Raw genomic sequence first — 15,118 nt, 5'->3', positions numbered from 1 at the left:
AGTTGTGACTTGTGATTATAACAACCTATCGCCACGTTCCTTGCACAAGGTGGACAAACAGATACGGAACGAAAATTCTGTCTCAAAATTTGGCGTGATTACCATGAACAGACACGGTAAAAAAAAAACCATTCAAATTTTATCCCATGCTTAAAAGCACATTCCGCAATATGATGTAAAGTCCAAGTTATCTGAAAATGTCTTTACGCTCTTCTTGTGGCACCGGAATAGCTCGCATTATTCTCGAGAGTGAAGTAATTCATGAACAGAAAATAAATGTTTAAAATTCACAACATGCTTTATTGTAGGTCTGCGAATCGGATAATAGCTTACTATAATACGACTAAGCCTAAATTACGTTAAAGACCTGCACCGTAATACAATTGCAAAAACATCCGGCTGTCGCCATAAAGTGGAGCAATAAATGTATGATAAAGTATCACAGGAATCTAATCGATTCTTTTCGCAAAAACTAAACGTAAGCATGAATATAAGCGAGTATAACATTGATGAATATTTTTCTGTTAAATACAAACGAACAAACATATTAGTACGTTTGAATTTTCACCATGTGTTATAATTAAAATGAAAGAAACAAAACGATAGAATCCCGAACTTCGCGGTGAAATTGACGCGTGTCCTGCTTACAATTTTTCAATTAAAATAAAAAGAGAATTATTGACTCCCACAGTATATCACTCCAAATACACAAGGCGTCGAACCTCGACAATACCGGCAATGTCGCTTAAAAGTTATCGCAATTGCATTAGGATAGCATAAGACATTACAACAAATCGCTTACAAATTGAGACAAACAAGTGTGTACTCATTGAGAAAATGAGTAAATAACATATTAAATATGATTACTTGCATTTAATTGTAATTAACGATACGATCGTATGTCCTGTTATGGCACCTGTACATACATACGCAATTCAACTTAAAATTACTTAATCATTAGGTAATTAACGTTTTTCATTATTGTCTAACGATATATTTATTTTCAATAGTTGAACCTCCTTTTCTTCTATTCCGTAACTATGTAATAAATTATCAATAGTTGAGCGTATCTGTGTTTACTGCTTTAATATATGTATAGTTTTTTCGTTTCTTTTTTTTCTTTTGTTATGCTCAAGGTGATATAGATCTAAATACGTTTTTCCCCCAATTTCGTACAGCGCTATATTTGGTTGGGTGTACATATAATGCCTGTAGCAAGACGACTCCAGGCATGAATCTGTTACACAGTGTGATGCCCTTCCCTATATTATCTATTAAAATTATTCATCATTTACGATTATACTTATATTTTTATTGGATTTTAATAGTCGTTTTTTTATTACAAAAATTTTCATCTCGTACAAAAAATGTGTCAAGTTGCATTGATAAGTTGATGCATTTGGGAAGAGCATTGTTTTGTTTTTTCTCAGTTTGGCTTATAAAATAATACTTAAGCTTTAGGGGTTCAACGTTATGAACAGACAACCAACAATACAATCGAATGATATAATAATAGCAAACGATTTTCCCTTCACGCACGTCATCGTATAAAACAGCAATTCGAACTACGGAAAATCGCCCGACATTTACAGATAAAAACACCCGATTATAGAGCTGGCTATAGTTATGCCAAGAAGTCCTTTGAGGAAGGACCTCTGAAAGAAGGCACCCTTGTGTGTGCTTACCTATTATCAACGTACTTATTTATCGTAACAATTGTTAAGTTGAATATTACAATAATTAAAATTAAACTAGTTCATTAGTTGGTGAGGTCGTCTATATGTATAACTGTCTAGGGTCTAGGAACTCTAGTGCGGGATACCTTCTCAGTTAAGTTTTAGTTTTACAGTATTCGACATTTCTTTCGGAAAAAAAATTCAAGTTGGCTTGCCTACGATAATAAAACGTAGCTGTATAAAAAGTAAGAGACAATCGCACTCCCAGTTTAATAGTATTACATTTCTTTCAAAATTTTGTTTTACTGATATACGTATCTTATGTGAAATTCGTTTATCACTATAATCTATCCATATCAGCTTCAGCAAAATCGCAAATACAATGAAAATGCTCTACGATGCATATGAATTGGACAGAATATAAGTGTAAACGCTTTTAAGACACTTCGGACACTATGGCAGTGCGCACTGGTTAGAAAAAAAAATAGCGTTCCTTCTTGTTTTCTACCTAGAACCACAGGTTTTTCTTTTTTTTCATTTTTATTGTTTTCGTTTTTCTTATATTTTTTGTATATAAACGTATCTCGATTCTTTTCTACAATTATTAATAGATAACAATATTATTTAATTTTAAATTCTCGCCAATAATCAACAACCATATACCAGCAACGAACCGCATCGGACTTTCGTGTTATGAAAAATATTCAATTTCTTTTTGCTTTCGCGAAAAAAGAAATATTCAGCGAAACTAGGGTTGCTTATAAGATTAGTTAATAATAAATGAGCACTACCTTTTGTGACAACGGGGATAATATTTGTTTCATTTTTTTTTTTTCAATGGGATCAGAGATGAGCACTTAAATCTATATGCATGTATATATGCGAGTATACGTGTGCCTGCATATAACCACAGATCAGTATCATTCACGCCAAAGTTACCAGGTTTTCCCAACACCATGCACAAAATCACGAAATAGGTAATACAGACCATGAAAAAAATATGAAGGAAGAAAAAAAAGTTACATTTATCATTTGGTTTACAGTACATAGGTAATACGAAAAGAGATATTGAAGAAAAAACGCAAACGTTCGGAGAAAGACGAAAAAAAATAATTGTTATTCTTTCTAGATTGAGGAAGTTTTTGCACATGGCAAATAAAATTATAATAAACTTATTCATGTCTTAACTTAATAAAAATTGAGTGGTGATAAAAATAATGTTAAACCCTGATGAACTAAGAGTTGAACTTTCTGAAAATGATTACCCCTGTTAAAGTTCAGTGTGTAATTGATCTGTGGCTATATTTACAACACAGCCTGTGAAAGGATTCGACGCGGAGCTCTTGTATTTTTCTTCGTAATAGTGAAATCTAGGGTATATAGATTACTAAGCTATATCTACGGTTTAATCTTAACAATCGTTATATACTAAAATAAATTTGCATAGTAATTTGTACATACAACAACTTTTCTTGTTTCAGTTTCATTGGAGCTCATCTAACAAATGATCGCTACTCAACTACAACACGTATTATATTAAGAAGAAAAAAGAAACAAGAGAAAAGAAAGAAAGGAAAAGGAGAAACGCTGGCTCACACATTCCTATCATCGAAATCTGATCGATATCTGCATGATCATTAATAATTATAGTATTTAATTAAGTAAGTCTTTGGTGTTTGTACCAATTTTTCGCGATATAAAACCTTTTTATATAACGTATAACAGTTTTTTCCTTTCGTAGTTTTTCAATTTTTTTAAATCCATTTTCTAATATTTTGTTTTTTAAAAATATTCTCGTAACAATGAACGAATCAATACCAAGACAAAGTAGGTTCGCATTGTGGTTGACAGAATTTAAAACGCCACAGGCCGAGGTTGTTTCATATTCATATTTTTTTGTAAACTAAATTTGAGTATCTTTGGATTCAGAACTACAAGTCAATTAGTCGTTATCGTCGTTTGAAACACTTAAGCGCTGCCAAAGTACTGAATATGTGTTTCTTCGAACTTGACTATGCAAAGTTCGACAGGAAAAATCATATCAATTTCACTACTAACCAAAGCTGCTACCAGCACGTGTAAAATAATAAATAATAGAATGTCTAATATATTCAAACGATACTTTTACTCTTTTGAAATTGAAACCTATCAATTTATGCGTTTCATCTTCTAACAAAAACGAACCTGGATACGATATTCAATCAAAATTGTTCAACTGCAAATCCATAATTCTTTAAATAAACATGTCAAAGAAGAAGCTATCTTGAGCATCAGTTAATAACGGGTACAATAATAATTGATATGAATTCATTAGTAATAGGGTGGTGGAAGTGAACGGATCGGATAAAATAAAAGGAAGAAAAAAAAGAGAAAAATCGAACACAAATCCGTTAGGAATAATAAAAAAAAAAAAAAAACTGATTAATCAATCGGTTTCTTTCTTTAAACGAACAATGAACAACCGACGATATGTCATAATTATACATATCGTTAAACGAAGATGAAATAGAAAATCATACCCATACTTGACCAGGAAAGACTGTTTAAAGAAAACGTCATCACTCAGCAATCAGTTTTATTAGGTAAATAACCAATAACCTCGTGTGGTCAGTAAAATCACTCAACATCCTCGTAATTATAAACTAAATAACTGCGGTATACATATCTTCCTCGTTACATTTAGGAATCACTTTCTGCATTAGGAAAAAATTTCATACGTTTATAAATTTATCAATTCACATTGCCACCATTTTCGCGCGTATTCATAAAGAATATCAAATGTCCAAATATATATTGTTATTGCTAAGTAATTCCATTACATGTATTTCGCTTTCAATGCACATTTTGCCGATGTGAACAGATAGTTTGAGTTATATAATGAATACATTATACATCGTGCGTGTATATGCATTATTTCAAAACATACAATATAAATGTTCAAATGACAATTTACGAAACACAATCAACGCCGCGAGAAACATAATACAACATATCAATGAAATTATCGTTCCCCTGAAGAAGATCTAAATCAAATAATTTTTTTTTTTTAAGAACCCAAAAGTGAGACTTGTTTTAGCTTTACCTCTAAAAACATACTGTTTTTTTTTTTCGTTTTTTAACGATCTCTTCGTTCTCGTCAACAGCCATTCGAAATTGGCGGTTATAAATGCAACTTCCAAAGATATTTCCAAGCGCCGTTTTTACGCATCTAATTGCATCGATGGTACGGCCCAGAAGATAATATTTGGAAGAAAAAGCATGAGTAAGGGAAACAACGACACTAACAAAATAAAAAAAAAAAAAATTCGTGTCAACATTTACTTGTATATGTATGTAGTGTAAGAAAATAAAGTATTTTCAACAACGTACAAAGACACGAGTCTTTAGTGTCAGACCTACTTTTTTGTTAATCCCAAAATTTGTTCCAATTGATATGCGCGCAGAGAAAATATTCATTCTTTAAAATTTTTTATGCACACCTCGCGTATAAACAACAAATGTTTTGAAACTGCATTACCAGAGCTTAGCAACATCATGATATACCTTCCGCACACCGAAAAGTCATTGCTTCACCATTTTTCCACTGAATAATTCAGTTAATTTGTCACGTACTCTATGTGCGGCTTACTGTGTTGTATTACAATTACATAAATAGCTACCTTTTTCTAATTGTTTTATTTCAAAGCATTTGTTCAAAAGCTTCATTAACGAGCAGCACGAATAAATGCCTTCCGGTAGATAGTTTGAAAATTTTTTCTGGCAGGTCTCCATTGTTTGTAATTGCACGATAAAAATATCAGGAAAAAATCAACCTGTCTGAGTTCACTAGTTTTTATCAATAATAATTGCTTCATTGATATTTCTGAACCACACGATAGGTGTGATATTGTTTTAATTCATTTGCAAACCAAGCCGCAAACGTTGTATCCTTCGGCATAAGTCTTCAGGGTTTGACTTCTTCGAAGATATAACAGTATTTTTGAGGCAATCATAAGTCAATCGTGTAAAACATGTCCGTGTTGTTTCCCTATACGTCCATAAGTAACCGTATGAACAGCCTAAACGCGTTTTAGTTTACCTCTTGTTTGCTATTTTTCAGTTTCAATCACTAAATGGCGCACTGAATCTCGAGGTATTAAAAAAAAACATCACTCTGTGACTCTCACTCCGACGTGCGCCATATTATGTCCCTGTAACGCAATAGTGCACCCAGTAAATGACGTTAAACTACAGTCCCTTCACGCTCCTTTTCCTGCTGCTGCACAGCGACAGCCGCCTCCACTAACAAATACAGGCACTTGAACTTGTCCTTATCCTCTTCAGGGGGTGTCGGAGGTGGAGTTTCGTCATTGTGCGGGCTGTGCGTACTGTATACTTCTGTTTCATGCTGCACGTCTGGCGTTGTTGTCAAATGCTGTCTGGGAGCACTCCAATATGCAGCCTCACTTACAGTAGTGACGTGGTCATCCCTAAAATTAAGGTTGTTGGTCAGACGCCATTAGTCCTGGTGGCTTTATTCAACAAGTCTTTCAAACTCCTTGTTACTAATGTTTAAAATGTTTGTGAACCACACTGCAGGTGGCTAGTTTCATTTCGGCAAAGTTTTTTAAAATAGTAACAACAAATTACCGTCAATTTTACTACTTGAACGAGTGTAAGGGTAATTTATCGAAAATTATTCCATTTATTTGTGCCTTCGTTATTATTAAGAAAATTCTATAACTTCTTATTCTAACTTCACCTACAAAAGCCGAACATCACATGCGAGGTATTTAGGGCAGGTAATTGATCTAATGCTTACCCTCTGCGGGCAGGGTGAGTAATCGGATTTCCATAGGTCAGTTGATTATTGTGCTCGACTTTGGTTTCGGAATACGGGTAGACGATCACGCTAGGCCACTGAGTCGTAGGTCGCTCTTCCTCGCTGTGTGAACTGCTTTCATAATCGTTTGGACTGTCTTCCTCACTCCTGAACATGGCGAAAAAAAATAGTTAAATTAACAACATAACGTAATTTTTTCACATACTTTCATCCAACTCCTAATTGAAGATTCTCCGTAATTGTCATGCGATTCATCAAGTATCTCGCTTCGCAACAAATTTGCGTGTAAAAACCATGGACCAAAACTGTCTTCAACGGAAATTAATTGAGTCAGATGTTGTCTCACCTGTACATGAGTCCGGCAGCATCATCGTAATCGTGATCCCTGCTTCTCTTGGGTGCGCTCATCCCAGCCAAGGGATCCCATGTTTGATTTGCGCGTGGACTAAGACTCGAAGCCTGCTGATGACTTCCACCAGCCATTTTTTTCCCCCGGCGAGATATCGTATACTGTAGAGGATCGTGACCTTCCCGCCTGATCATCTCAGGTAGAATACGTCTCCTCGCGTTGATAAACCAATTGCAAACCTGCAGGGATTGAAATTTTTTCTTTTTTAAATTACGTTACTTGTTCGTTACTTTGAAATACTCGCTGTGCGTGCATCTGCATGCCCGCGATGAGAAAGTGAACGATTATAAACCCGAAAGCCACCGACCTGAAGTACCGTTAAGTTTGCTTCTTGGCTGAGGGTGAGTTTCTCGCTGTCGCTCGGATACGCGTTGTACCTATGCTCGTAAAGCCATCTCTTCAGTATCTTTACGGAGTGTTTAGGTAGGTTACCACGACGTTTGCGCACGGAATGAGTTCCGGAATGGAGCATCCCCGAGTGGGCTTTGCCGTTTCGCATTCCCGCGGATTCATGTTCAACGTCTGATCCGCTTTGGTCGTCGTCTGTGCTGCTCGATGACGGAAACCGTTCCCTTGCTGAAACAAAAACAGAAAATATCACTGATTAGAGTGGCTACAGGCCAAAGATCATTAGTTTCAGATGCCATTTTCCCCTCCATTGCTTTACCCGCGTTTCCGGTGACCTGAAATTCTAATTTCTCGGAACAGTGTACAAATCCGACAGAAAAGTCAATGGGAGCGACTGGCGATACATAGATTATGCGTTAGATGTTACAGACTATAAATAAGAAATTAGTAAATAAAATATTATTGTATCAATTCGCTGATAACACAAATAAGATAAAATTGGAATGTCAACATCAACATGTGCGTCTGATTTTACATGCAATTTCAAACCTACGATTGCGAAGGTCGCGAACTCTCATGACGACAGTTGTAGTACAACCCGTAAGTTTTATTAAAATAGACCGACGCATCAAAACTTCGTTCTATCAGTTCGCATAGCGTAAGCTTTACGTCTTACGTTTGAAAGCTTCATATCAAAGAGAAACTTTGTTCATACCGGGGTACGCACCACGGACGAACTGCAGCAGAGGAAAACGAATACGTAAATACGCTTATGAATTTAGAAATTTATGATGATACTACAGCCTGTAAGATCCTCCAGTATTTTAATCAATGTCGCTGCATTGATGTACCGCAGTACATCAACAATTATACGTATTACCTACATGTAATAACATCAGTTCACTTAGCTGTAGACTAAAAGTAAGGTATAAAATACACCGTCACTAAATTCAACCGACTGACCGACTAAGGAGAGTACTGAGGAGCTGGTATTCCCAAGAGAAAATAAAGTATTCGTCTACGGAGAGAATAGATATTGCAGGCATGCTTTGTACCGGAATGCTGACGCCCAACAATAAAAGAACCCCTCGGAGGACTCGGGCGAAGCTAAGGCTTGGGGGAGCTGTCGAGAGTGCTGACCGGGAAGGAACGCGCAGCATGCCGAAGAAGAACTAACAAACGGACGAAAGTCAGGCCTCACAAACACGAAAACCATGGATTGCTCATTGGCGCGAGTAGGTAGATAGGAAGGTAGGAAGGTAGGTAGGAAGGTAGGTAGGTAGGTAGGTACTAACACCGATGGTCGTCGACTGCCAGCGATGATAAACTAGGTGGCATTACGAATTCATCGGGACTTGAAACCACGATGCATGGTCAAAATCCACGAAGGCTGTGGGTAAAGGATTACCGTCCAACGGTTGTGATGGAAACGAGATAGGAAGAGAGGATTTTCCATCGAATGAAGGCGTTCGCGGTGTCCGTTGAACCGTAGAGTCGTCGTCGATAACCGTTGAGAGAACCTGCTGCGGTAAGTGAAAAAGTGAGAGTGGGTCCCGCGGCTCAGCGTCCAAGTGCATGGGGCTAAACTCCAAAGATCGTAAACCGCGTAGGGCTAACAGACCGCGACAAGGACGCGAAACCACCGCAACCGTTCTTGCTCAATGAATGGGACTTTGTAACTCACGACTTCCAGGATGACCTTTGCCTGGAAAGCCGTTTCTTTCACACGTACAGCAATGACATGCGGTAAAGCGTCGACCTTCGACGTCGAGAAACGCGTTTTCGTATACCTGGTGTAAGTTAGTCCACGGCTTTTGCCAGTTCAACGCCGCTTATTCAACGAAGGATTTCGCTGTTTCGTCTTATAGGTTACAGTTAAGGTAACGAGAACCGAAAGATCGGTCCCAGATTTTCTCTGATCTTTCAGAGGTCTGAGAAGAATTCGTGAACACGACAGACTTCTTTCTTCTTCAAACAACTTTGTGTAATTGTTTTTAATTTCCGTTTCGGACATTATTTTTATACGCTGTTCGTGAGCACGAACGAGCTCGAGAATCGAATGCCGCGTAGAGTGAATTTAATAGTTTGAAATTCCCGAGACATTGGATTAAAAGTTTGGGATCCTCTTTCCAGGAATTCTTTCCAAGTTTCAAAGACCATTGTATAATAACCTGAATCCGGGCTCAATCATAAACCAACCACGATCTTGGGAGAACATATTTAGCCGCAATTAGACACGTTGTATTATTGACATTAAAGTTTACGGTACCGGAGAAAGAGTTAGCACAATTCCGTTGGTACAACGTTGGGAGGTCACAGCCATGTTTGTGAGAGATCATAGAACTGTCGAAGAAAACCGCAGGCATGTTGAAACATCATTGCAGTTTAACACGACATTTTGGAGATATCATATATAAGTGAAGAGTGAAGGGAAAAATATCCGGAAATTGGAAGTGGTTTCCAGCTGTAAGTCATTCAGCGCAATGATCGTGGTTCACCAAATAATTGAGAGTCAAATGAATGCCGTCACGGCGTCAAAGAGTCGTGTCATTTAGTTCCGTGCGTCAGACATTCGCGCTTTCGAAGAGCCATCAACTTCCCTCCTGGTTACATCCGAACTCTGCTGACATTCGCGCATTCGAATAAAATCTGCGATCTCGCAGGGAATTAAAAATAAGAGAATAAAGCACAGCCCCATCCTCTGGCGACCGGCGTTTCTTAGGCGTTACGTAAACTTGGAATTGGTGGGAGGAGGAGGACCTTGGAGTACACGTGGACCCAGAACGACGTTTCTCTCTCGCTGTCTCTCTCTTTCTCTCTTTTTTCTCTCTCCCTCTCCGACTCCCTCGAGGTCATGCCAGACTTTGCAGATATTTAAATAATGAATCGCCGGCGTTTCGTTTTGCGCAGGCGTAAGTTATATACCAGTATTTCACGACACGGTGTGTCGTGTATATCTATCAGTATCTTGTATACGCATCGGCTTTGTTAGAAAAATGAGAGCAGCTTTCCTTATCCTATCCTTTCCCGCGGACCACTCGCTATTACACGTATATAACCAGCCACAGTTTCTACCGATCAGAATTCGGTGTATCGTTACTCTTATTCGCTCATAGGACAATAAGCCTTCGTTGGCAGGGCATTTAAAACGCAGGTAGCTACAAATGTCGCGCCTCCAACGTTTTCAATCAACTTTTACGAATTTTCCCTATGCATATGAAGCGAAAACTCAAGGATCAACCGGGTTTGTTGAGACCACAATGCACTAAAGTCCCTCAACAAGGATCGAACCAGCCATTCGTGATTTCAATTTGATTTTCTTTCAGCGCATCTTTCTACACATCAAAAATGAGACGCAGTATACATATAGACGGTAAATGCTGGCAAGTATCGTACATAACCGTTCGACATTTTCCTCATGATTTCAAGCAAGTCGTACACTGACTATTCGGATTCCCCGGCGTTGTCCCATTTCCCGGTAGTCAACTGCGCCGAGGATGAGGTGAAGGAGAGGGTATCGGTCCTACACAGATCAGGCCTACCAGTAAACGGTTCTACAAATTCGTTCCTACAAGTTCGTTTCTCCAGATTCTTTTGCGAAGGTTCGTTCTTACATGTGGCGGTCCTACAAGTCCGCTTCTCCGGAAATATTTCTATAGAAACAAGTCTGCAGGACGTATTCTGTAAAATATTTGCCCTGTAGAACTGATTTCTGTAGAATTGATCGTCCTTCTCCGAAACGAATCTGGAGAAACGATCTTGTAGGACTGCCGCATGTAGAATCGAACTTGTAGGACCACAACTTATAGAAACAAACTTGTAGAACTGATCAGTTGTAGGACTGATCCGCGTAGAACCGGTCCTTTTCCAGGTCCAGCAGCCCTGGTGGTGGTGGTCCGTTTGGAGGACCGCAAAAACGAGAAATCGGCGCTAGTTTATGCGCCTGGTAGGTTCCGGTGTTGGTCAGTAGGCAAAACCGCGCTGTTACGGAATCGCGTCAGCCAAAAAGGTGGTAAAAGGATTTCGTCTCTGATGAAACTGCGGCTGCTCGTGAGAAAACCGATGTTTTCGATACTCCGTAAACAGGGTGAGAAATTGATGATCTGCGACACTGCGCGCGAATCTCCGCGTAAGTGAGACTTTGTCGAAAAATAAGGGTTGAGATGTCCGGGCAGAAGAAGGACAGAGCCTGCAGTTTAACCACCGTTCAACCGTAGGTTATATACATTTGCGGCAAGCTGCACGACGAAGCGTAAAGAGAGATACTCGCGGTATCTGAAAATAACCGAACAGCTAGCCGGTGGTTCCATATTTAGCTTGAGTGTTGGGCCGGCTTCTCGTAGATATGCCGTCGACGTCACGGCCATTTGGCTCATTTGACATTTAATACCCCACGTGCTTCCGCTTCTCCTTGTATTCCACTTTCCTCGGGGCCCTACTGTCCCAATTGTCGTCCGCGCGGACGAGCGAAGGTATTAGGCGAAACGGCTAAAGATCGCAAATTTGTCCGCTCCGTTTTTCGACAGTCGCAGGATGAAATGTCCGTCGGGTAATTAGCACGTGGTCGACAAAACACGTGCCTCAGCCGTCGAGCTTGCGTTATTCGTTGCTATATTTTCCCACCGGAGTTTTCTTTGGCACAGTTCAGCCGACGTCAAGCTCGATAGTCGAGCAGACGTGTGTAAGGGACGTTTAACCGGCCGCAAGGCTAACACGCGCCGGAACATCGACGGCGGTTGGATCCACTCGCGGTGTTCGTCGAGACGACGTCGCTCCACGCCCCGCCCCTTTGCAATTTGCAAGCAGTGTCAACGACCTATTTCGCTACGCCGCATCGTGACGTCACGGGCTGGGTAGGCAGATAGGAAAAGGCGGGTAGGTGGGTCACGCTTAATTATTCTTTTCGCCACCTTCAACGCCGTCAGGGCAACGCTCTCCCTTCCAACATTTCGCCTCCGTTGCTGTGCACCGTTACAAAATTTAAAGGACCGAGGTAAAAAAATTTGCCGTTTAATTTCGATCAAAGACACCGCAGCGGAAGAACGTCAGGAAATTCGAAAATTTCTAAACAAGATAAAAATCTTTCCAAGAAATTATACGAACACCTACAAGTTGACCTGTCAGTAGCTACTCGCATTACTTTTGAAAGATCCTTTGGAATCCTTGCTATATATAATACAGCATAATACAGTTTACAATTATTCGCAATAAATTTACCATAAAAATGTACTACACCCGTGTAACTCGACCTGACCAATAATTATGCTCGCTAGAATCGTCGGTGTTGCTTTGTGGTGAAACCGATACAGTGACTCTGCACCTTTTCTCTTCTATAACAACCAGAAAAATCACACCTGAAAACCACACAGTAACAGCTGAATCACACGTGGTTCTGCACCGCAGATCCCCGGACGATAAAAAAAATTCATTTCAAATTATTGTACGTATATTAAATTAAAGTTGCTCGCTAATTAATGTAGAGTTATTTCGACAATTTACAACTATTTAATTTCAAATCATTATTGTTGCTATTGGAGTGAGTAAATTATATTACATCTGAGTACGTATCTCCCTCGCTATATACCCAGCGTTATACTTTAACCCGATAATTCAGTTTTATTCTTCTCATACCTACTTACTTGTTATTCCTTTCCTTTTTCTCTGTCTATTCACTTTACCCTACTCTGCTCTAGTTTAATCCAATTTACGGGTAAGCCGCTTTGTACGCTACGTCCGGACACTTCGAACCGTTCTCTTAGGACACCCGCACAGTCTGCTAATAAGCCTAATGTCCAGGAGAATGTATATCAAATAAAACGTCATACTTGCAAACTTAACATGTGTACCTACACGCATTTTCTTCCCTAATCACGCTGCCTACGTATCCGTAATTATCGTCTTCGACCGTTTAATTCCAAGGTGACAGGGGCTCGCCCGTTTGCTCACGATGCGACGACGGCTCGTGTAGATATAATTTGCAAAAACGGAGCGATGCATTTTGCACTTTGTTGGGGGGGTGAAAAAAACGCATGACGCGATACGACCGCCGCTGATATTCGAATCTCATCAAGTTTTACCGGGCCGCATAGCGTGTGACGCGCGAAAAAACCCGCAAGTTCAGAGGTCGATCGTACATGCAGACACGTGCATTCTCGATTAATCCTGCATCGCGAATCTGCCTCTCTGCAATTTAACTGCAGCAGTTACAGTTGCACGAGCTAAATGCAAAAACGTGATTAAAAAAAAACTAAATTAAAAATTCGCATACACGAGCAATTACGAGGAACTATCGGAAAAGTCCCGACACTATTCCGAAACCCCGAATCAATCGTTGTCATCAGCTTTGAACTGAACGAAGAGAGCACGCGTGACAATATCAGAGAAGGGAGGTGTTGTGAAAATGAAAAAAAAAATAATTAAACTCTAATTGGTCACACTTTGATAGAATCTCCTAATTGTGACACAGGGTCAACATTCACTCCAGCTCGAAAAAAGTTATATCCTGCTTCGACGATGAGTTCTAAAAGCGTAAAGAAACATTTCTAGGTATCGTTTATGGGTCGCAGAAAAAATTCCTTCAATTTTCCTAACCAAAATCGATTCTTTAAATGTTGTAAAACATCGGTAAAGGGACTCTACAAGGAGCCTGAAAAACGTGTGGAATAATATCAACCCCGAGTGATCAATTAGGGTCAGAAAAAAAAAAAATAAAAAAATAAAAAAAAAAAAATGTTGATGTAAATACCAACCTGGGAAATTAGATTCGTCGAGTCGAGTCTAAATCTGAGGGGTTGGACGGAGGGAACTAATCTTAGCACGGGATTACGTAAGGTCCAGTAACCCGCGGCTTAAATTTAGTAGTAGAACTCGTCGCGAGGCTAGACCAGAGTAGACAGTTGTTCGCGTCTCTCTCCCGCATTCTATTATCTTCATTTAAATATCTGCGCGTCATTTTTTTGTCATCCACGTCGTTCGCGCTTGTGCAACGATATCGCTATTATCTTTTACATTACCATTTATTATTTATAACTATTAACATTTCCGCACGATTACCCGTAGCCGATAATGCCGTCACGTCTGCGATCGAGGAGCACACGCACGTGCGCAAAAAGACAGACGACAAGGATTGTAATTGACGGAGAATCGCAGGTATATTGAGACGAGGAACAAATTTCACCCCGAATTCTTGCACGGCACGCGCGCTTTCCGAAATCTCCATCATCACCTCCTCTTCCTCTTCCTCATTTTCTTACGCGTGCGTGCAGACGAGACAACCTAGATTTCCCGACCGGATTCCCCAAATAATCGGACGAATGCATTGCACCTGTTCTCACGATTCGTCTAATGCGCGCAGAGACGTTACATTATGCGCATATAGCCGGTTACACGGATCCGTCTCGCGTCTCTTTCGGTACGCCACCACGTGTGCGGCTAAAACGCGGATATACCTACACATCTACCAATGCATAAATATATGCTGCTCTGCCGCAATTAACGACGTATCGGCGACGATGTATGAATCAATCGGAGATTATTATCCGCTGGAACGAGTGCAAACACGACAAATTTTACGTGACGAAGAAATATAATATTGTTATCGGTTACAACGACGGTAATCGACGTATTATCACATTCCTATGTCACATACGGCATGATATCAGGCACAACTTTCTTTTTTCTTCTTACTTGCGTGCTGTTCGAATAATTAGTTACGAAGCTTGCGTTACGCTACGGGAATTGAAAAAAAGCTTGAAGCTCGTTCGTGTACCTATAACCAGCGTGGTAACATTCACGGAATTTTTCACTTATGTTAAACGATCAACGAATAAAGTCGGTATAATAGTTGATAATAAAAATAATTGT

At 39.6% G+C, this 15,118-nt stretch overlaps 1 protein-coding gene across 3 annotated transcripts in view; it reads right to left on the bottom strand.

Annotated features, from left to right (window-relative positions):
• Positions 1–279: 279 nt before the first annotated feature.
• The window catches only part of LOC107221972 (homeobox protein TGIF2), an 82,277-nt gene continuing 67,438 nt past the window's right edge, over positions 280–15,118 (bottom strand). For all 3 annotated transcript variants that reach the window (XM_046745654.1, XM_015661162.2, XM_015661161.2), the window contains 4 exons: positions 7,215–7,483; positions 6,845–7,086; positions 6,478–6,645; positions 280–6,145 (listed from right to left, as the gene is read on the bottom strand). In XM_046745654.1, the coding sequence (XP_046601610.1) occupies positions 5,899–6,145; positions 6,478–6,645; positions 6,845–7,086; positions 7,215–7,483 (926 nt within the window). In that variant the 3' untranslated portion in view covers positions 280–5,898. The remainder of the gene's footprint in view (positions 6,146–6,477; positions 6,646–6,844; positions 7,087–7,214; positions 7,484–15,118) is intronic.

Source organism: Neodiprion lecontei, chromosome 1 (genome assembly GCF_021901455.1).
Source record: "Neodiprion lecontei isolate iyNeoLeco1 chromosome 1, iyNeoLeco1.1, whole genome shotgun sequence".
Taxonomy (NCBI): Eukaryota; Metazoa; Arthropoda; class Insecta; order Hymenoptera; family Diprionidae; genus Neodiprion; species Neodiprion lecontei.
The sequence above is the reverse complement of the archived record's forward strand: the minus strand, read 5'-3'. Positions and strand labels throughout refer to the sequence as shown.